This window comes from Aricia agestis, chromosome 8 (assembly GCF_905147365.1).
Source record: "Aricia agestis chromosome 8, ilAriAges1.1, whole genome shotgun sequence".
NCBI lineage: Eukaryota > Metazoa > Arthropoda > Insecta > Lepidoptera > Lycaenidae > Aricia > Aricia agestis.
In genome coordinates this window covers 4,594,452-4,617,824 of record NC_056413.1, presented here as the reverse complement: position 1 = coordinate 4,617,824, position 23,373 = coordinate 4,594,452, and the positions used below count along the sequence as shown (strand labels likewise).

Here is a 23,373-nt window from a genome sequence, read left to right as displayed (position 1 = left end):
GTCTTCGTCTTCAAGTAGAGAAAGATATAAAATGATTGCTTCTTTCTCTTTATACGACAACATGACGTATGGTCTTTCTGAGAGATTGAATGTAACTAAACGCAAAAATACGCGATTCTAAAAGTATGCTCCGCTCAACTCCGCTCCGCGCCGCCTTAGTGGAAACACTCAGCACTTTTCACCGCTCCTCTCCGCTCCACTCAGCTTCAGTGGAAACGCAGCCTTAACCCTAAGGAGTTCATTACTATCATCGTTATAGTTTAAGCCTTAAGGAGTTCATGTTCTATTTACCCTATACGCCAAGTGCAAGCTCTCCCGCGGTAGTGAGGCCGCACGGTGCCAGCACACCTGCGCCAGCGCGCTGCTCGCACTGACGCCCGAGTTGCCGCTACTGCTCGACTCCTCGTTGTCCTCTGTAACACACATACACACTACATTAAAAGCTACATTATTTTAAGTCACAAATAATACAGACAAAAATTTATCTTGTTTGACATTGGAAATGAAAAAATGTTTCTATACGCAAAAGTATACGTGCTCGAATGAGACTTAATTCTTCGTATTACGAAGTCGTTTTTTGTCTGCTCCAGCAACCAGCTCGCCAGCTCGGTGTCGACGTGTGCGGGGGCATCGCGCGCGGTGCAATCGCCTGCTCCAGCGACTCGCGCCACCCGCTGTACTCGCCCTCACCGCTCACGCTGATCACATACAACATCGTCGACTCACCACAGTCGTGCGCCAGCTCTGTGCCGACGTGTGCGGGGTCGTCGCGCGCGGCCGCGATCGCCTGCTCCAGTGACTCGCGCCACCCGCTGTACTCGCCCTCACCGCTCACGCTGATCACGTAAAACATCGTCGACTCACCACAGTCGTGCGCCAGCTCGGTGTCGACGTGGGCGGTGTCGTCGCGCGCGGCCGCAATCGCCTGCTCCAGTGACTCGCGCCACCCGCTGTACTCGCCCTCACCGCTCACGCTGATCACGTAAAACATCGTCGACTCACCACAGTCGTGCGCCAGCTCGGTGTCGACGTGTGCGGGGTCGTCGCGCGCGGCCGCGATCACCTGCTCCAGCGACTCGCGCCACCCGCTGTACTCTCCCTCACCGCTCACGCTGATCACGTACAACATCGTCGACTCACCACAGTCGTGCGCCAGCTCGGTGTCGACGTGTGCGGGGTCGTCGCGCGCGGCCGCAATCGCCTGCTCCAGTGACTCGCGCCACCCGCTGTACTCGCCCTCACCGCTCACGCTGATCACGTACAACATCGTCGACTCACCACAGTCGTGCGCCAGCTCGGTGTCGACGTGGGCGGTGTCGTCGCGCGCGGCCGCGATCGCCTGCTCCAGCGACTCGCACCACCCGCTGTACTCGCCCTCACCGCTCACACTGTAGACGTACAACATCGTCGACTCACCACAGTCGTGCGCCAGCTCGGTGTCGACGTGTGCGGGGTCGTCGCGCGCGGCCGCGATCGCCTGCTCCAGCGACTCGCGCCACCCGCTGTACTCGCCCTCGCCGCTCACGCTGATCACGAAACTCACGTTCTCACCTGAAGAATATACATATTATTATTGGGGTATACATTTATTTTATTAAAGAGGCGTATAATAGACAGTGTAATAAAACATAGTGTTAATGTAGTGTAGATTTCAAATATTCCCAAATTATTGTTCGAAGCACGTTTACTGTACGCACTAGCGTGCACGTTTAGATAGGTACGCAATACGCATGTATGCGTACTTCATGCACGTAGGCTAGTTTAATCACTGCATTAGTAAGAGAAAATTGACTATTACATCAAGAATTACTTTGGAGTGTAAATGTATACATGTACCTGTAATAGTGAGAGAGTTGTTGAGCTCTGCGGGCTCCACAGAAAGCTCGTGCAATGCAAGCGCTAGATGCACTTTAAATTGGCCAGTGCCCGTCTTGGACGACACTAGTAGTAAATCGCTGAACTGTAAGCAAATAAACATTAGTACGCATAAATAACTAAAACATAAAGAACCAAATTAAAATGTATGTGATTTGACATAACGTATCGCATGCGCTATGACACTAAGCGACGCGTTATGTCAATTCCTATATAATTTTGACATCTAACGTAACTAGCGAATGCATTTTGACTATGAGCATTTTAATATTACTTTGGAACTTACCAAAAACAACATCCTCTGTAGAAGACCTTTGGAAGAGTGTTTGTAGACGCAGCCCAGCCGAAGAAACTCTCGGCCCGGAACCAACAGCTTATCGTAGCCTGCAAAACAGCAATTATCAAAATTAAAGATGTTTTTTTACGTACTAACGTAAATCAAAACGTTGGCAATAGTTTTTGGTTTTTACTACCGCTATCTGGGTATAAAACATAATAATAGAGACTGATAAAACTGACATGGTGAATTTTCTATTTTTGAGGCATATTTTCCTGCCCATGCTTTGCACAACCATTATATTATACAAACCGGTGATGTCCCTCTGCAGCTGACAAAGAGCGGCGTGGTTCTCGGCGTGCGGCAGCTGCGCGCGCGCCGCGTCCGCCGCCGAGCCCGCCAGCTGCAGCACCGACCGCGCCGCCCCGGACCCGCCGCCGCACGAGAACAGCTCTAACACACAAACAAAAAAATATATAATTTTATACGGCCAATATCATATCATTTACTTTCATTTCAAAATTATAATTAGAGAAAAAATTAAAATTATTTCGGTAAATATCCAACCGGCATTGTTGCTGTTTACATTTAGTGGCATTTTAATTAACATCATTACACACTGACGCTGCGAACCGCGATAAATCTTTGAAAAAGCGGTAAAAAGAGATGCAACATAACCCATAAATCGTTCCACATATTGTGAGATAGAAGATCACTCGGCCGCTTTTTCGCACTTCGCAGTTTCGCATCTGTGTACTTATGGTTTACGCCGTTACGCCGTACGTATTTGTATAATAATGAATACAAATTACACCATTTTTACCTGCAGCGAGCCGCTTGTAATGCAGCAGGCGATGCAGTGGACGCAGCAGCAGACAAGCTAGTGGCAGGGGGGCGGTGCAGTCGAATGCGGCCGCCTCGCGCGCCGCGGCTCCACCCCGCCGGCGTGCGCGCTCCGCCACCGCCACCGCCGCGCCCGCACCGTGCACGTACGACATGTACGCCTGAATAAAATAATGACATAAATATGACAATACGTGATTTTTTTTCTCGCCTTTGTGGTGGGAGTCCCGACGCACCATCTACAGACCTTCGAGAAGGAGGAGTTCTGGCCGATTGCAGTCGTCTACATTAGGTTCCGAGGACGACTTCCGAACACGTTGCGCCCCACGTCGCAGACAATTCGTGTTTAGTGTTTTAGTGTTAGTGTTAGTTTTAAGAATAATTGTATGTATGTTAGTCTATAAGGTATTTATACTATGGGCCAAGATTCCTGAATTAAATAAATAAATAAAAATAAATAAATATTTTTTTTGTCAGCAGCCTTTAAGGGCTGTAGGGCTTTGCAGGGAGTCTATAGTGAAACCACATCAGTGCGACATTGATGTCGCACTGCCTGGTTGGTGCTATGGTTCCTTTTGTAAAATGAAATACTAATAATAATAAATATAAACAAACACATTAAAAACGATTTAAGAAGATAATAATAATATAGATAATTAATAAATAACATTTTATACTTACATCGTAAGTGCTGCTCAAATAATCACATAGTAACTCTGCTATTTTCTTGTACTCGGGTTCTTCCATTTCTGTAAGTTAATAAAACACAATAAGACTAATAAACAAGTCATCTAACAATATTATAAACTTAATAATATCTAACGACAACTACAGCCTATATGTATAAGATCCACTTATAATATTATGTTATCTTAATTTTTTTACCTTTGGAAGAGTTACCTTGATGTCGATGCGGTGACGCGGCCGCTAGCGCGCGGTCCAGGCGTGCCAGCAACGCACCGGCCGGCAACGCCAGCGGCTCTAACGCCAGGCACGCCCGCGCCAGCGCCGCGCCGTCAGACCCCACCGCGCCAGCCACGTTACCCACGCGACCCGACCACGACTGAGGACAGTATAAATATTTATTGGAAGCAAGTAACTGCAAATTATAACTGCTTTTAACTAAAAAAATCGCCTTAGATTATAGGCGCAAAATCGCCGCAAACTATTACACGTTTAATAATATTATGTTGTATATTATTAAGTTTTCCAATTCAAAAGCCGCGCAGTAATTATTATTAGTTCTTCATCGGCTTTACACCTTAAAACACTATTGAGCCACCACTCATTTTACCGTAAAAAATTACTATGATTTGTACGGCATCAAATTTTAGACTTCAATTTGATACAAATTACTTAATTATTGAATAAGAAACTTATTTTTGATCCTTGTTGTAATAAAAATAAAGAACATGGCAATGGTATAACTCACCACGGTGACGAGGTCGAGGTCCCGCTTGTAGGTGCGCTCCGTCATCAGCAGTTCCTTAGCGACGTAGTACGTCACGTCCCCGCCCCGCCCCCGCCGCAGCGAGCCCGCCAGCTGAGATGATATGCTGCACATACATTATTATACGTTAAATAAAAAAAATCTACCTACTCTGTGAAGGTTTTGGTGTAAAATGACGAGTTGATAATTGAGATTGTCCTCTTCTTCTACGTTGGTTAAATTGAATGGTATGCAAAGACTTTTGCGAACTGTACACTAAACTTTAAAATTAACATCGAAACAGCGCATTACGATTTGCGACACGATACGTCACATACTGTAGAGCCACGATATGTAGTTAGTGCCTGTAGAGAGAGTCTGCCTCTATTGGCAAAGTTTAATTCCATATTTTATTCAATACAAAGGATGTGAAAGTAACTATAATGTGAAAAGCAGAGCCTATTGCGTCAAAATATATAAATAACGATGATATCCGACAAGTCTAACCTGTTATTGTTTCGTCGCGAAAGCGTGTCGGCGTCGCTTTCGCCGCCGCTCAGCACGTCCATGTTGTTCGTCGACGCCGACACTATCGTTACTGAAAGAAAAGAAAAATATAAATAAAAAAATGCAAACTATAGATTTTCTCATATTTCTTGCATGTGATTTGTTACATGCAATACATATAGTACAATATTATGCTTTTACTAGTCAGTAAACGACAAAAAAATGATATCGTCTCAACTGATTACGAAAGTAGGAGGGATATGGGGGATTTGGAATATAACTTTAATGGCTGATAAACAAGGTTATTCTCATTGACTATATGCTGTCATATTTTTATTGGTGAGGGTATTTTTGGAAAGACGCAAAAATTATAATCAATATTGTACCGTGTACGTTGCCGTTGACGGTATTGCAGTTGTCGTCCCTATTGTCGAGCACATCGCGCGAGCGGGGGGCGTGGCCGTTGACGCGCTTGTCGCGCGGCGTCGACGCCCACAGCGGCTCGCCGTGCGTCCCGCTCGCACGGTCCTGCTTCTCTTTCGTGTGATTATCTATCTCGCTCGCACGATCGTTGTGTTTCTCGCTCGCTCGATCGTTGTCGTCCGCGATATCGCCGCTGGACACGCACACGCTCGCCGAAGATACCGTATCGTCATCCCCAGTTTCGTCTGAAATACATATCTTTCGTTATTCAAGAGGTAAAAAGTTTGAAAGTCACATGATTCGATAAAACAAAAAAATATTTAAAGCAAAGCTTTTAGTAGTACTAAGTGTGTAATAAATACAAATTTTCATGTGTACAGGTAAACGAATTCAACAAAAAATAATAATTAACTTTCATAATAATTATGATAGGTCAAAAAATTTGTATATTCCATGATGTCATGTAGGCAACAAAAAGAATAATGACAAAAATGTGTAGTGTAAAACAAAATATATCATGTGTCGCTGAAAAAAAACCTCTTAGCATAACAGAATATAAATCACATAAGAAACAAAACAATATGTCAAGAAATATAAAAACATAATATAAAGGTCTCTCAATTACAAAAAGTAACTATTTTGCAACAGAAAAATTACCAAAAACATGCACAATATTCAACATCAACTTACTCATTTAATCCTTGCAGCATTTACTCCAAATACAATGGATTGGTCAATAAAAACTACACTTTATTTATTTTATTTATTGTTTGATAATCCCCAAACCCTAGGGGGTCGTGTATTGCAGGAGTGCTTACACTTACAAATTACATATAAATTCAAAAAAGGAATTAACATTTCCAAAAACAATCATCATATATTATAATAAACGAATAACAAATGAAAAACCTTAACAGTTACAGTCTATTCGTATTGTACAATATTTCCCATTCGAAAACTCGATATATCATAAACGAATAATGTAAATGACAATATACCAGGGCCCTGTTCAACCAACACATTTTGTAAAAAAGTTACTTGTTTTTGTTTTACAAAAACTTGTCATACAACTTAGCAGGTGCAAAGGTGCAGTCTTGCAAAAAAGAGTACGCTTTTCTATTATGTACTAGTGTTAACAAGTAATGTAATGTTGCAGCTGTCACCGCACCGTACTCTTTTTTGCCAAGCTGTAACTTTTTTACAAAATTGTCGAATCGTAGTATGTTTGATCGGGACCCAGCTAGGGTAAACTCTACGTAAAATTCGAGTCGACATTGTGTCGACAATTCAACATGTTTGGCAATAAGCGAGGAAGACGGTACGTGGCTTGCTACTGGCAAAACAAACATTTTGGAGCCTGTCGGGCTTCCTTTGGCAGTAATCTTACAATCCACTAATATATTTATTGCTTTGTTAACAAATTAATTTCGTAAATTAACAGTGTAAATTTTGACTACATTCCACTATATTTTTCATATAAAACATGTATAATTGAATGAGATCTATATTAGGTAGAATGAATTTAATAATAAATAATTATAAACTAATTATGCTAAATATAAATAATATTAGAATTAGTTAATTTTGTAGCATAGTATGATAGGTTATGTTTTTTGTGTTTTGTGTATGACTGTATGTTTTAAGGCATTAATTTAATGTAGTGGCAATTTTCTGAATCTTAAAACAATGTGAACTTAAAGCGTATCTTGGCAACGTTAACAATATTAAATTTGGCTAAAGTAAGTTGTTTATAATTCGACATTTTACTTCACCTATGAAATACCATCTAGATGTTTTGTAAACTGACAAGTCTTATATTTACAGGTTTTTGAATCGTGTATATACAATCTTAATCACCAATCACCCAAAACAATCTGTTACGGGCAAACAATATTTTTTAATAATTAGTGATACCTGCCAATAAAATAACATAAATGGTTTAGTATAAAAAACGACTGTTTAAAAAATATTATCAAACTGTGTAACATCGTTATTCAAAATCACTAACAAAAAGGTTTCAAACTACAATCGCTTTACAATATTATATTATTCTGAGTCTAAGAGCTGATTCTAAGACCAATGCACACGATTCAAAAACTTTTTGAATCTATTACCTAGACACCTTTCCTACCTTTCACCATTTCGTTTAAAGCGACCTGGGACCATAAATTATACTAGGCATGTGCTCTTACACGAGCCAGTAATAACCAACGTTAAGCAAATAGAGAAATAGAGTAATTATTATGTATATTATGGCCTTTTCAAAATTGACCATATTTTTAGCAATCAAAAGACAATAAAACATAATTAGCATGGTTCAAAGCACAGACATAGATCAAGATAGATGAGAAGATAGATCAAGATAGATCATGTGCATGTACTATCAGAGAAGTTGATTTCTATGCAAATCGGGGACCTAAGTAGTTTGGTCGCGTTACGTCAAACCCAGCTGACAGATCACAATTAACATTGAATTGACATATTCGACCAAATAACGTTGGTCTGTCAATTGCATAGGAATCAACTTCCTCGATGGTACTTCGCGTGCCATATCGCCTTCCCAAATGACGAGCAAAGTCTATTCTTTAGTCTGCGCTCCACCGATATCGGAATCGGACGTCAATCGGATTGAAAAAATGCGTAATTGTGCCGTATAGAGCTGTAGAAATTCGAATAGAAACGTTGGCCTAGATAATTGACACGTTTCTTATCATCGGTACGTCACAGTAGGTACGAAAAATTGGCACGCTCCTTTTCATACAAATGGAGGGACATGCGGTATCTAATTTGAACTATGTCTGTGGTTCAAAGTATGTGTCTAGTAACAACATCACACAAACTTTGACATTTCATATTTAAATGATATTTTATCGCTGGCCTAGAGCTTTGGACTACAGTTTGATTATTTCAAATATGCCGATGCCGTTAATGTTCGTACAACTTATACGCTCGTGCAAGAACACTTTAAATTCCATAAATACGGAGAGTTATAGTCTAACTATTGAATTCACGATACCTAGCTACTAGACCTTTACTATACGTTCAGAAATACAATATTATGTTTCAATAATTTCCTTAAGTTGGCAAATCTTGTCACTTTAGGATATAAGAGTATTATTAAAGATCCATTCAAGAGTTACAATTTTCTATGACTGTATTTTCAATCTTAAGCTCCCAGTTTCTTTATATCTTAAAGCGTCAAGAATTCAAACAAAGAAAAGAAAATATATACATTGGGAGATTACTCCCGTGACCTGCCCGCATAACATTTGGTAGTAATTTTAAAAATCATATTTTAAATAGGTAAATATTTTTGCTGAAATGCTAACCAGTGGCTAAATGTTATTGTATACCAATAATATAATGTATAATTTGGCATTATAATACTGTTTATTCTTCTCATTTTCAAGTCAACGCAATTCTAATAAGAAGCCGAAGTCTCTGACTTCATAAAACTCTCAAAAACAATATACTATACAATACTATGTCAACAGAAACAATTTCAATAATTATTTTACTCCTAGTGAGTATATTTTCAATGGTATTCGATGCTTTACAGCGAGATTTTACTGCTTATAAAACAGCGTCATCTAGTTAAAGTTGAACTAATCTTTGATTCAAATTAGCCTCTTTGGGAATAAAATTACTAACACAACTTATAATAATCTACTTAATATGGTTGTCTATGTCGGACAAACAGGCAAGGGTGAGAAACGTAGCTATTTTCCGTTGTGCGAATAACTTTACTTGGAAGAGCGTCTCAGTGCATCCAACAAACAAAAGAATACGCAGATCGTAATAATGAATTGATGACAACAATATACCTTTCTTTGTCACTCCTATGGAAAGGGAAGAGGATATGAGCAACACGCAAAGATCCTTTCTATTGCTGTGACGGTATATTTTGTGTAGTGTCTTTGTGTCTTTGAAAGACCTCACAGATGAGTTAATACTTAATAATGATATCTACAGGGGCTACACTACAGAAGTACGAGTACTTACACTAGTGAACCTTACCATCGATTACATCTATCAATAACCTTATCGTACATTATCGAATAAAAACTGGAAAAGTAGTAAGTGAATAAAATTGAGCATATGTGGCACCTGTGCGAATCGAAAAATATATATTGCGCGAAACGTTACACTATTTACAAGACATTACCGACATCTTACAGTATCGTTAAAACAACACGATTAACTTGTGTTTAGTTAAAGTATACACTTTAGTTTCTCAGGACAAAAAAAAAAAATTCAACATTTTTGAGGTTATAAGTAATTTTCAAATTAAAGACCATGTAGATATACATGCTTTACGAATCGCAAATCTTGTGTATAGATAGTTTCAATACATCAATAGTTCAACAGATACAAGTTTAACATAAACATCAGTTCTGATATTAACGATACTGCAGATGACATGATGGTGTGACCACAAAGTAAAATATTAAAAAAAAACTATCGTAACATTATCTGAAATAAAGTGACACCAAATTAAATAATGAAGTATTCTTTGAATACATTGTCCAACTAAACGTTATAATATGGAACTAAAAGCTAAAACAAACAGTCTTAAACAATTGAGCATTAAAACAAAATATGACTAGACTTGTTGGTGACTTGGTGGGCATAAAGCAAATCACAGCCTTTATACACAATAACATTTCATGGACTACATCAACAAGATATGCCTAGTAAACTGTAAACTTGAGTTGACAAGTAGTGTAATGTTGCCTTAAAAACTTTTAGTTCCAGCTTCCAGTCTCTTTTTTTCCAAACTGTATTTTAATTATTAAGATAAGATTGGATTTTTGAGTATATTGATTAGCATGATAATGATCACAATTATGATCCTTGGGGAGATCGCAGACGACAGACTTTTTGTGCGATCGAGTCTGCGGCTCAAATACAGTCGGCATGGCGCGGCCATGCCGACTGTATGGGCGGACAAAAAGACTGTCGTCTGCGATCTCCCTTGATCGCATAAGTGAAAGTCTTAAGTTACTAGGCATGCCTCGTCCAAAATCATGGATTAAGTAAATGCAAAAAGTTGGTTGCACCATTTTTATTAAATGTATTGTGGTTTTACCCTTTATAAAGTATGTCTATAATATGATTTTGATAAAGAAACAAACATTTTGTCATTGGCACAACCAACATTTAAAAAATAATTTCTGTATTAAACCAGTGGGCGCAGAAATACAATACGAGTAGTAATGACACTCAATCTTTAGTAATTGTTATATTAATGAGTAAAATATTGGTTCTATTAAAAGTGATTAATTATTTTAGGGTTCAGTACACATTTATAGTACATTTGTGCTTGTGGCGTGATCTTGGCCGGGGGTAGCGTGCTACTAGGGCGTATGTCGCAGCCGTATGGTATATGGTATTTATATTTTGAAATTTGAATTTGAATTTAAAGAATTTGATATATAATGACAAACTAGCCTTTGTGCTATGTTTTTTTTGGTTCTTAATATTCTGATCACATAATATGACTTCTTTAAAACTTATGAACGGCCTAGGCGTCTAGTAGGTCAATTCAACTAGATGACTATGACAAGTTTAGGTGCCGCACCGCCGCAGGTACAAATGACCGGAGCTACCTATAACTACGCCTAAGTAAAAGGTAAAAGTTCACTTGTAAACGTCACGCAGACGAGGGTCCGAGCGCTAGAGGTTTGGCACTATATAATTTCCTAAATATATTAAAATTGTTTAAAAATATGCTAGTAATAAATACCTAAATATCAAACGCCGTAACAATTTTGCGAATAAACTTTAAATTTTAAAACAAGGTACACGCTCGCGTTTGGCTCCACTGCAGTGGGGTTGTGACTAGTAGCTCGGTAACTTTAGACCTGTACGGGACAGCCTTATAGGTCGCGCTAAACGTTGACCGATAATGTCGCGGTGAGTTTTCAAATTCCAGCAGAGGGAAATATGAAAATCAGTTTGATTTTCATATTTCCCTCTGCTGAACAAACAAAATTGTTAATATTATACTAGCAGTAGAGCCTTAAATTTTTACTACCAAAAAGACAACGAATAAATTGATAACGATCTATAGAATGTGAATTTATTCGTTATCATCGTCCGAGCATAGGGGGGGCGGTAGAGTCGAAACGTCAAATTTTTGTTCGGGGCTATCGCTAGAAGCCTGGGAATCGACGTAGTGGCTGGAATAGAAGCGTTCCACGTTGTTGAGACTGAAGCGTTGGTCCAGATCGCGAGCGAAGCGGTCTTGAACGCGCTCGCGTCGCTCCATATTGTGTTCGTACTGCGGGTAGCACTCCTGGGTTTGGAACATGCCCAGGTCCTCGTAATTCTCGGGGTACGGGCTCCCTCGGTACTCCTCGTACTCGTCCTTGTCCTGCGGCAGCTCCGAGTCGGAGTACGCAACTGAATCTCCCCGCTCGAACAAGTAGCTGGAGGACTTGCTCATCTTCGGAGCCCGTTTGATCGTGTCGACGGGGTACGCGTAGTCGTCGGAGTCGTCGCGGTCGCTCTGCTCGTCGTAGAACATTCGCTGCTGGTGTTGCGAGGACTCACCCATAGATTTTTCCTCGCTCTGCCGGTACCCAGTCTGCGATTTGCTTTTCTTGAGCGAGGATTGCCGGCTGCTCTTGTTGGAGTAGGAGGTCCGCGGCGGACTGCCCTCCGGCACGAACGGCGGCTCTTGCGAGTCGAGGTAGGGGTGTCGCAGCCGCCCCAGCCTGTCGAACCGCGGGAAGCCCATCTCGTCCTCGTCGGCGGAGGAGCCGAAGCCCTGAAACTGCACGGGAGTTATGCTGACCGGGAACTTCTGGGACTCGTACGGGCTGGGGTACTTGGCGTACTCGACGTTTTCCTCGTCCTCGGAGTAGCTCGCCGGGGCGTGCTCGTCGTTCTTCGAGTCGGCCATCTCCGAGGAGCCGGACTCGACCTCAGGTATGTAGCTGTCGGAGCACTCGGAACTTTCCATTCGTCGGAGGGTGTCGTCGACCGTTAGGTATTTGCTTCCCTTCACCTTGTCGCTCTCGGAGGAGCACTGGCTCTTGGTGGAGTCCTCCTCTAGTACGTCCTGAATCTTTTCCTGTTTCTTACGTGCTCCGGTAACTTGTTTCTTGCGCCTGAATGTTCTCATGCGCTCCCTCGGGTCTCTGATGACGTCCAGCGAGCTGTCGGTGTCGTTCCCGCTCGGCGGACTTTTCAGTGATATATTTCGTACGAGCAGGGACTTCTTAACGGGAGTTTTCAAAGGTTGAATGGGTGGCGATTCGGAGCTGAGGCTACTGGAGTAGTATGGGGAACATTTAGACAGTGGGGTCTTTCCAGATCTGTCGTTAGACTTTTTCTCCGACATATCCCTAGACGACGAAGGAACTTCTGGCACAGTTATTATCGGTAAATCGGAGGACGTCAGGTAGTGCTCGTGGAACGACCAACTTTTAGGTTTGCTGCGATATTGTTGAGATGTTTTATACTCTTTAATTTGATTTTTAGACAAAGTTTTATCATCGTAACTGGCGTGTTTCGCTAGCGGCTTGTAATCGGATCGAATAAATTGCCCGTGCGTATCTTCCCGGAGAATATTTGAAAATTCTTGACTCTGATATCGTTCACTGTGTTTTTCCTCCTGGCTATACAATTGAGAAGGAATATCTATATCTATTTCAGGTTGATTTCCATAGTAAGGTTTGAATCCACTGTCTTCACTTTGACATCGGATCGTGGGTTTAATGTGTTTCTGAGTTTGTTCTTCGTAGCTCATACTTTTAGGCGGCACTCTCGAGTAGCGATCACGAGTCCCTTGAGGAGAAAAACCTTTCAACCGTTGATCGAATCTCAGCACACCGTTAGTATGTTTTTGTAGGCTACTCAGAGAGCTAGAGCTTGACTTATCTGATTTATCACTGTAACTAATAGAGGAAGATTTTTCCCCTTTACCCGCATATGGTGTAGTCAAACGAAGAACCGGCTCTGCGACAATTACGTTCTCATCTAAGGGTGACATTTTTAGTTCAGCTTCGGCAGTAATTGGTTCGATTTCATCCACCGCATCTGCAACTTCATCATAATATGGTTCCTTCGATTTAGTACTCTCCGTGTGCTGTGAGTTTTGGCTTCCCTGCTCTTCTCTAGCAGTAGCGACTAAGGTGTGACTCGTGCTTGCAGACCATTCAGATATAGATTGAGCTAAAGTTAAAGTACTATCACTCTTGGTTCCAGAACTACTATCGATGCCTTTCCTTGAAATTGTTGTTTCAGAACTACAAAGCTTATCGTACTTTATTTTGCCCGAACTTTTTTCTAAACTACTACTTTTTGAGCTGGTCTCTGCTTGAGAAGCAGCTTTGGATACTTTTTCACACTTTTTAGTCGATTGTGAAGATGACACTTTTCTAGTATCGGACTTTTCACTCTTAGGTATGGACACGGCCGATACGCTTTCGGAAGCGGAAAGATTAGCATATTGCCGAACTGTATTGGTGCCCGTAGACCATTCCGAGATACTGAGACAAATCGAAGTATCTTCTGAATGTGAGCTGTGCGTACATTTCTTCTGTGGCAAGCCTACTTTAACCGTTCCATCCAAGTCAGTCCCAAAAGAACTAGTTTCTTCTTCGGAGTGGCTGCTGTGACTGCATTTTTTACACGTACCTGTACTACCTACACTTAACTTTGTGACAGTACGCACAGTATCTTCATTGTTTGTTTGAGACAGTAAGTCATCAATAGAAGTATCAGAGTTGTTCGATCCGAATGATAATTTTTGCGTCCCTAATGTTGAAAAACCTTTGTCGTGTTCTGGTGACAATGATTTAGTATCCGCGCCGAAAACATCGTCTGTAAATAGCTGGTCGTCGTCGTAAATGGGGCTATGATTAGTCGGCGATTTCTGAGGTTGATTTATAATAACTTTATCTTCTAGATTATTTTTGACATTGAAAGACTTTTCAGCGCGAGTACAACAAGATCCCATGTCACTCATTAAGCATGTAGCTTTACTTATCGTTCCACCAAGGCATGATTTGTCATAATTAGGGACGACGCCTTTATTAAGACACGAAACATCTTGGTTGTCTAATGGGTCAACCATATAGCCTGACTTTTCATATGGAATAATTTTTGAACTTTTTGGAGAAGAATTTTTGTCCCTTTCGATTGATTTTTCTGATTTAGAATCACCGACATCTTTTTCGAGCTCCTCATCATTATTTAATGTGTCACTGTCATCATCGGATCCAATATGACCTTTAGAACTTTCAGACTGTAAAGTAACTTTTGTGGCCTGCTCTGGTTCGTTACTCATGTAATAAATGTGAACTTTATCAACGATAGGTTCTACTCCGCCAGAAGCAAATGAAGGTATATCCTCAACATCACTCGATCTTTGCCTACTGATTTCTGCTTCTGTTCTTTGTGACGAAACTTGAGGTGGCAATTCGGGTAGTGGCCAATCCTCTGATTCTTGACTTTCACTAGCCGATGACTGTTTTAAAGGTGCTGATCGGTTATTTGTGCCCTTAAGAGTATCACTTGGTATATTTTTTGTGGACTCATTGTTGTCCTCTGATTTTTTACTTTTATCGCGGTCTTTCTTTGCTTCGGAATACATCTCACTAATTTTAGTCTGATCGATTGGAATATCCGGCATCTCAGCAGAAGTTCTTCTATCAGCATCAGAAATATAAGCTACATTAGCGTTACTCGGGGGATCGGAACTGAGACTTGCTTGGTGATCACTTGAATTTAAGGACTCCTCATTAATGCTTTCCGACCTTGAACATGCTTTAGTGGAATCCTCATCAGCACTCGTTTTCTCGGATGTTGTACTGCGCTCTGATATACGTGACAAAGTACGACCAAAATTTTGGCCATAACCAATTACCACGTCGTTGGTGGAAGTAGCAGATGACGATGACGCTGGATAAAGGAAGTTAACTGGGAAATCATTAAGATCATCCGTAAAGTCCGCTTCCGTAGAATCTTTCGATGTATTAGCAGATAGAGGTGGATTCTTTGCAAAAGTATTAAAGTCATCAAGCATTCTTTGATTACTATAATCGAAGACATCTTTATTTACAGCTAAACTTTCGTAACCTTCGTGATCCTGAGGAATCCAAGCCTCTTCAATACTGGTACTATTTTCACTACCTGACGCACCAAAGAAAGGTCGCCAAGTTGGTTTTAACTCTTCACCGCGTCTATAAGCTTCTCCCAATGATCCCGAGGTCGATTCAGTTGTTTCGAAAGACCCCCTTGATTCCACACTTAGTGAACCCCTCGAATCCATACTCGATTTTGACGAACTCTTCTGCTCATCCAAGCGACACTTTCTCTTAGAAGATGAATCATCGACACTAAGTGATCCTTTTGAAGGTGTTGTCGTTGTTGTAGTGTCAATACTCGATTTTGACGAACTTTTTTGCTCAGTATCTTTTAGGGCCTTACGCTTTCGTATATCACGTTCAAATGAAGATGTTATAACGTTTCCATCGTCATCGAAATCCACAGTCATATTTTGATCTTCTTGAGATATAGTTATAGCTATTTTAGTCTTTTTAACCTGGCCTGGAATTTCCTTCTTGACATCAGACGCTTTAGAACCTGCAGATTGACTTGACTCAGATTCTTCAATAACACATTTTCCAATTTTATCTAACGCACTCTTACGTTGGTTTGAGCGTGACAATTGCTCAACTGTTTTGTCAATGCTCTCTGAGCTAGACTCTGAGTCAGACGGAGCTTTTAAGGAATCGACAGGACCCTGTTTTTCTAGTGTAGGAGTAGGAGATTTTCTTGTTCCAAATTTAGAAGGACTACGAGGACTTTCTATTCGATCAGGAATAGGTGAAGGAGATTTAGAATTAGATTTTGAATGTTCACTAGAAAAAGTATTTTGCGAAAGTAGGTGTTCTTCACCGTATTCCATAGCTTGTTTCAGTTCTTCAAGACATTCTCTATCTTTTTTATTTAACTTTTCTATATCCTGGGAGATTCCTAAAGGTCTTGCTATCGAACAGCTCACACTAGACTCATCGTCAATGGAACTTCCCTTAATATTAGCACTTGATGGACTAACATCTTTTTCTATACTTGTCCAGGAAGTTGACTCTGAGCTTCTAGATCGTTCTGCGCTTAGTTTAAGTAGTTCACTTCGTCTGGATTTAGCTTTTAACAACATCTTTTGGTCATTTTTTTGATCAGTCGGTGAAACATCGTTTACACTTCCCGAGCTACCAGTGTGTTCCCCAGATTCTGTTTTATGAATCGACTTTGATGTACTTGAATCAATGAACGGTATATTTTCAACTGTAGGACTGTTTTCTTGCGGAGGTGTGACGATAATTTTATTTTTATTTTTAAATTTAAGGGCTAGGTCAATAGGTTTTGACTGGTCCTTCATTTTATTGTCACCGTCGGTACCTATCTCCTGTAATACTTGAGACATAGTTTCATGTTTAAGGAATTCTACTAAGCTAGATGATGATTCTTCAAACGTAGTCTGAGCTTCTAAATTTTTTCTACCTCTACTAATATCTGATAGTGGTAGATCGGTGTCAACTGTACATTCATCAAAATCTGCAGTATTGCAAGATGTATCATCGCTTCGCACTCGGCTTAACCTAGATTTTTTATCTTTTTTAGACTGATCTTGATCAGAAGAACTATCAGCATCAATATATGGGAAAGATATTCCAAGCATATTACTTTCATCAGACATTTTAAGCTCACTTACTTCAGTTAACGATTCTTCCTCGCTTGTAAGTCGCGTTACTTCTGGTTTTCTACTAGGAATATCAACACTTTTACTACCTGATTTTTCAAATAACTTTTGTTTGTTGTATATATCTATTTTTCGTCTTTCCATGATTACTGTCTGTGTATCATTCTCTATGACAGTATGTTGCGAACTAGTAATCCACTCTATTGAAGAGTCATCTTCTGTCTTATCTTTATAACTATGGGCAGGCGACGAATCCTTACCTTCAGTTTCAACATTGGAACTTTCTGTTTCCTCCTTTACTGTCGGATGAACATCGACTGTCACAACTTCTTGTTTGAAATGTACGTCACTACTAACATCCTGTGGTAATTTTGTTGCCGGAGTAACATAATTTCTATCCAAACTTTTAGATTTTAGTTTGGCTTCTAATATGTTGTCTACTTTCCTATCTAAGCTCTTTGATTTAACACTAGTGTTAATTTTTTGATAAACCACTTTACCTTCAATTTGCTGCTTAATTTCTTGTTTTTTAGACAAAGTTTTAGGAGACTTTTGTAGAGCAGCTAGTTCATCAAATTTATCTTCCAAAGATTGGCTAGACTTATCGTCTAAACTTTTATTTATCTTATTGTTTGTTTTAGACGTTTTTTGATCTTCAAAACTTCGACTTATTTTACCGGCTAATTTAGTGTCTAGTTTCTTCGGAGATTTTGCAATAAATACATGATCTTCAGCTTTGCTGTTAATTTTAGTTTCTATAATAATTTTATCGCCTTCTGTTTTGACAACAATTTTGTCCTCAGGAGTTGGGAACGGAGGCATAGTATCGCGCACTGGACTAATAAGAGTCTTCGTCTGTTTCAAAGCTGCTTCGAAAAGCATCTGTTGCTTTTCCTTACGTTTTGCAATTTCAGTGTCGCTGTCTTCTTGAGACTTAGTTCTTTCTTTACTTCCTCCGCGTTTCATTTCCATTCGCTCTAGTGATTTAGATTTTTCTTTTGAGACCTTTCTGATAGTCTGCTCTAATTCCTGGCTTTTGGCTCGTGTAATATCTAATGGCGGGACAGTCAAGAAATCTGGTCTGTCTTTTAGAGACGACGGTAGAGACTTTTGAGTCTGTAAAGCTCTGACTTTTGTTGCGTTTGTATCAAGTGAACCACCTTTGTTAAGCTTGCTGGTGAGTTTTTGCTTATCGTCAGGTTTTGGTTTGAGTGTCAACTTTTTCTTTTCTTTTCTTTTGATTCTTTCTATATCGGGCACTATTTGATCTTCGCTTAAATCGGATAATTTACGGATACTTCCTCTAGGAGAATTTAATGACGAGGTTGGTGACCTCGATGGTGATTTCGACAAGGGAGATCTGGTCAGAGGTGACCTGTTCATAGGAGATCTTGTTGGCGACCTTCCTTGAGACATTATTTTAGTTAAATCATATTGTCTTTTAAAGGACCGAGGTCGGCGTTGCTCTACAAGACTTTCTAGTAGTTTTAGTTCTTCGTTATCTATTACCACTGAGCCCGATTGTGTAGCTAATTCACCGATATCTTCCTCAACTTCATCAATCCTTTCGATTATGTCTTTTTTGGTGACATTATTCTTAGCAGCTTTATCATCAACGAGTGGCTTTTCTTCCAAAATTTCACCTTCTTCATTCACATCTTCAACAGTATCGTCTTTTGATGAAAATGCATTCATGGGCGGCAAACGATGCAGCTGTATAACCGGAGTATCCAAACTTTTAGCTCTTCTGCTTGCTGTCGGCGAATCTTGAGTTGCTTTTTGGCGTTGTAAAGAGAATACAGAGCCTTCAGAAAGATTTAATCTGGCATGCGCAAACAATATAGGAGTCCCTCCCTGTTTCCGCAACATTGGGGATATAAGCTCGTCCCTCAAGCTTTTCTGTATATCTAGCTTATTGTTTGTCTTTTCAGATCCTGGTAATTCAACTTTTTCTTCTGTAGGTGTAGGCACTCCCGTTACTTTTTGGATTTCTATGTCGGCTAAATGTTCATCGTCAGACTTTAAAAACTCAGTACTTTCTAATATAGGAGAAGGAATGTTTTCATTGTACTCCCAAGTTGAGCTTTCCTTACTCACTTGTTTCAATTCAGGAAGTTTTACTACAATATCATCTTCAGAACTTGGAATAGAAATTGATCTTTCTGAAATTCTTCTTAGTTCGGTAGCATTACCACTTGTACTATCTTGACGTAAAACTTGAGGGTTATATTTAGCCTCTAGCTCCGCAAGTTTTCGACACTGTGGTGGCGAACCTTCAATCTCTGTAGAACTCATTGTTTGACCTCTATGCCAAGCACCAGATGTTATTTTATCATATTCAAGTTGCAAAATTGGCTCTAAGTCTTTGCGTGACTGAGGAGGTGAAAATTCTAATTTAGGAGCAGCTTCTGTAGTGCCGAAGACATCATCCGAATCAACACTTTCATCGTCTGAAGAAAACGACGTAATCCTTATTTTACTGTTACCTTTTGTTTTAACTTTACCGCCAACTCCCTTTTTACCGGTTCCTCGGCCTTTTGGCATTCTCTTTTGAGGAAGTTTTTCTGACTTAGATTTTATGTCAGCGCGTAATTTTTCAGCTGCAGTTAATGGTTTAGGGTCTTTACATATTGGCGGCTGTGGAATGTTGCGACCATTTAAAGCAAACTTGATGTCTATGTGTGGATATTGCTGTTCTTGCATCATGCTATCGGTTTTTGAACTAGTTGCTGAATCACTTTCGATTTGGCTCAACTTGGAATTCAACGTTTCAAGTAACACCGAATCAAGTGTTTTAGAAATATCCCTTTTCGGACTCGGCAGATGTTGAAGCTGACTACTTTTATCTACCTCTAATGTGACCGGGTCAATTTTAGATAAATCTATATTTTGTGTAAATAAGAAATCTCTATTTTCGACCTCCAAATACTTGGACATGTGATCTGACTGGATGCTATTTCGAGGCGATTTTGGTGACTTCGGAGATTTCGGCGATTTAGGAGATTTAGGTGATTTAGGAGATTTTGGTGACTTAGGAGATTTAGGTGATTTCGGGGACCGCGGAGATTTGGGGTGATCATGATATTTACATCTAGTATGAGCAGTAACTATATGGCGTCCATTTTGCCCCGTTATGATTTCCGGCGGTTGCCGGTTATCATCTAGGGGTGATGGAGCAGTTCCATTCATAACATGTCTTTTATGTAATACATATGGTATGTCATAGTCATCTAAAGAAGACTTATTGTCACTTAAGCCTGCTTTGAAAGCATCAAACTCTTTGAAGTAATTCTTAGGTAGATCAAAAGGTGGTCTAACATTTTCAGAATGTCTTGCGGGTAGTTCAAAATGTGATCGTTTGGTTGTGATTGGTGGTGCACTAGGAATTTGACGAAATATATAATCTTCGTCGCTAGATTCTGCTGGCGTAAGATCAATAGATTTTTGGTGCATAAGAACATGACGACGCGAATTGACGCTGCTAAATCTAGGTCTATTGGCAAGACTATTAGGATCGCTTTTAGTCCTTTCTACCGTAGGGTGAGTATAAGTAACAGTAGTATCAGCTAAACGACTGCTTGAACTCGTATCTAATATAAGTTTTGGATTATATTCATCGAAATGTGTTTTAGCCATTAATTCTTCCTTTAAATTCTCCTTTCTAGCTCCATGGGTAGGAAATTTACCACGCATAGTTTTATCGAATTCCGATTGTAATATGGATGAGGTTTCAGAAGACATAGCAGCTTTTGCTTTGTTTTTGGCATATTCAATACTATCCATTGCTGGTAAAACACGAACATTGATATCAGATTCATTTGATGATTCCTTTACAAGATGACACATTGGATTTTCTTTGCTTGTTGACCTAGTTAGGGATTCAATTTTATCTTTATCAAAACTAAAAACTGTTTCCGAAGACCGTCGCCTTTGGTAGCTATGAATTTTAGCTGCTCTGTTGCTTTCTATTTCTGTATCTAAGCCGATAATTTTTTCAGGCCATATATGAGTAGTTCGAGCCTGAACGTCTTCCTCATCCTCCGTAGACAATTCTTCCATTTTTTTAGGTGGACTGAAATCTGAATATTGGCCGTATTGCTCGAGTTCAACATTTTGTAAACTAGCCGAATGCATCGAAGGAGACTCCTTATGTTTGATATTACTGGGAAATGTAGAGTATGGTGTTGGGATATGATAAAAATTGGGCGAAGTGACGAGGTTTGCAATTAAGTTTTCATGCGACTTATCAAAAAGTGTCTTCTCTCTATACTCAGGTTTTTCCATTCCGATAAACGTTGGTTGGTTGTCGTAATAATCTTTACCAGAATCGGGGCTCGAAGAAGGTGATATAGGTTCAAATGGATCAATATACGCATTTTGTATACTGGAAACACTGCGTCTTCTCATATTGTCATCGTCTACGTCGTACAAATTTCGTTTACAATCGTAGTACTCAGATTTAGAATCTTGACTAGACGTTCGTGAACCTGACCTGTCGGAACTTTTACTTTTAATTGTTTCACGAGATTTTTTGCTATCCGTATGATAAACACTATCACGAGATTTTTTACTGGATTCCGCGCTACTCTTGGATATTTTCGAATCGTAAATATCACTCTTCGATTCTTGACTCGAGGTCCGGGAACCGAGAGCTCGTTTAATTTCTTTATAGAAATTACCATCGGACCTGACAGAGAGCTTTTCTCTGGGTAATATTCGCGGATCGTCGAGAAGAAACGGATCGAGAGGCAAATCATTATCACTTTTGTACTTGACGCCCGTTATATTGAGATCGGGCTCCTGGTTGTCACTCTCCGACATATGCGACAGTGATCGATCATCGTCGGAGGGCAGATCGTTACCAGAGTCTAGAGAGCACGAGCGCGTGTGGGCGACGGACGAGCGGCGGTGAACGCGCGCGTACCGCTCCTCGTCGTCCGACCGTTCGATCAGCTCGTAGCTGTCGTGCGATATGTCGTCCTGCGAGCCGCTGCGGACGAAGGTCGGCGCGTCGAGCCGCGGCTCGCTAACCGCGCCGGGAAAACTCGAAGAATAGGTGCGTCCTATCATCTCTCGCTGCGAGTCTATCGAACCCCCTGTGCCGAGAACGAACGCGAGCGTGCGAGCATCGTCGTAGTGAGTGACTGGCGAGTCTACGCGGCGCCGGGACAGCGGGCAGTAGGCGTCGAGGTCGGCGAGCATGCTGCGCGTGTCGGGCGTGCGGCGCTTGGCGCGGCCGGCGTCGTCGAAGCTGTAGTCGCGGAGGTTGCGGCAGCTGGCGCTGCGGCGCCACGTGAGACGCGGGCCGGGCTCGTCGTCGCGCTCCGCTTCGTCATCGTCCGCGCCCTCCGCCTCGACGGCCTCGAGCAGCAGCGAGCCGGCCGAGCGCGACGAGCGCGTGGACGGGCACGCCGAGTAGATATTGGTCTGCGAGAGCTCGTACTCGAGCCGCTCGGCGGAAGTCTTAAAGCTGCAGAACTGCTTCGACATGATGATCTCGGGGTAATCGCTAGGGGGCGTGGGCGTGAGCGGCGGCGAGTCGGCGGCGGGGCGCGTGACAGTGTGTGTGTGCGTGTAGGTGTGCGTGTGCGTGCGCGTGTCGATGTAGCTCTGACCTGTGCGACGCGGCGGTGGAGTGGGCGCGCGCGCGGCCCCACCCTCCACATGTCTCACCCAGGTACTCTCCGGCGATGTCTAGAATAGATATAACAAAATTTTTAATACACCTTATTCTAAAAACGTTAGCAATCGGTAAAGAGACGATATTCGATAAATGTAGTGTTTGAATAAAATGTTTTATTTTTTATTTTATATAAGTAGCATAAGGAAATTAGTCCACAAAAATTAATATAATATGCTAAGTGATAACATACCAATGGTGTCGTCGTCCGATGAGGCAGAGGTGAATCCTCCGAAGGATGATGATTGACCTCGGCATGGGTCACTACTTCTGGACCCACCTGTAATATATAACATTTGCTCTAGTAAGTATAAGCTGCTAAGCACATTTTCGAAATTAGATAGCTTTGTGCAGTAATGTTAAAAATGAGCAATAATAAAACCCCAAACATTTTATGAAGGCAAAATGTAGTAAAATAAATATTTCGATGGTGTGGTATCAAAATGTAGACGGCACTTATTGAAATAAATAAAAGTGCAATAAAATATGTTAATTAATACAGCACAACAGTTTAGAGGAATATATTTCGAGATGATTTAAATAAAACATAAACGAGCTTTTGACATGTTATAACCAAGTGACATTCAACAGTATTTTACAAAAACGTGGTGTTTTTTTTTTTT

At 40.8% G+C, this 23,373-nt stretch overlaps 1 protein-coding gene across 5 annotated transcripts in view; it reads right to left on the bottom strand.

Annotated features, from left to right (window-relative positions):
* The window catches only part of LOC121729740 (FERM, ARHGEF and pleckstrin domain-containing protein 2), a 67,198-nt gene that overhangs the window by 8,263 nt on the left and 35,562 nt on the right, over nucleotides 1-23,373 (bottom strand). For 2 of the 5 annotated variants that reach the window (XM_042118349.1, XM_042118351.1), the window contains 13 exons: nucleotides 22,944-23,030; nucleotides 22,686-22,764; nucleotides 5,318-5,599; nucleotides 4,932-5,022; nucleotides 4,428-4,551; nucleotides 3,881-4,058; nucleotides 3,677-3,744; nucleotides 2,976-3,156; nucleotides 2,465-2,605; nucleotides 2,162-2,259; nucleotides 1,837-1,960; nucleotides 1,417-1,551; nucleotides 292-413 (listed from right to left, as the gene is read on the bottom strand). In XM_042118349.1, the coding sequence (XP_041974283.1) occupies nucleotides 292-413; nucleotides 1,417-1,551; nucleotides 1,837-1,960; nucleotides 2,162-2,259; nucleotides 2,465-2,605; nucleotides 2,976-3,156; nucleotides 3,677-3,744; nucleotides 3,881-4,058; nucleotides 4,428-4,551; nucleotides 4,932-5,022; nucleotides 5,318-5,599; nucleotides 22,686-22,764; nucleotides 22,944-23,030 (1,710 nt within the window). Of the gene's footprint in view, nucleotides 1-291; nucleotides 414-1,416; nucleotides 1,552-1,836; nucleotides 1,961-2,161; nucleotides 2,260-2,464; nucleotides 2,606-2,975; nucleotides 3,157-3,676; nucleotides 3,745-3,880; nucleotides 4,059-4,427; nucleotides 4,552-4,931; nucleotides 5,023-5,317; nucleotides 5,600-22,685; nucleotides 22,765-22,943; nucleotides 23,031-23,373 lie in introns of those variants that run through there. The other 3 variants (XM_042118352.1, XM_042118353.1, XM_042118350.1) reach the window with 2 other exon arrangements.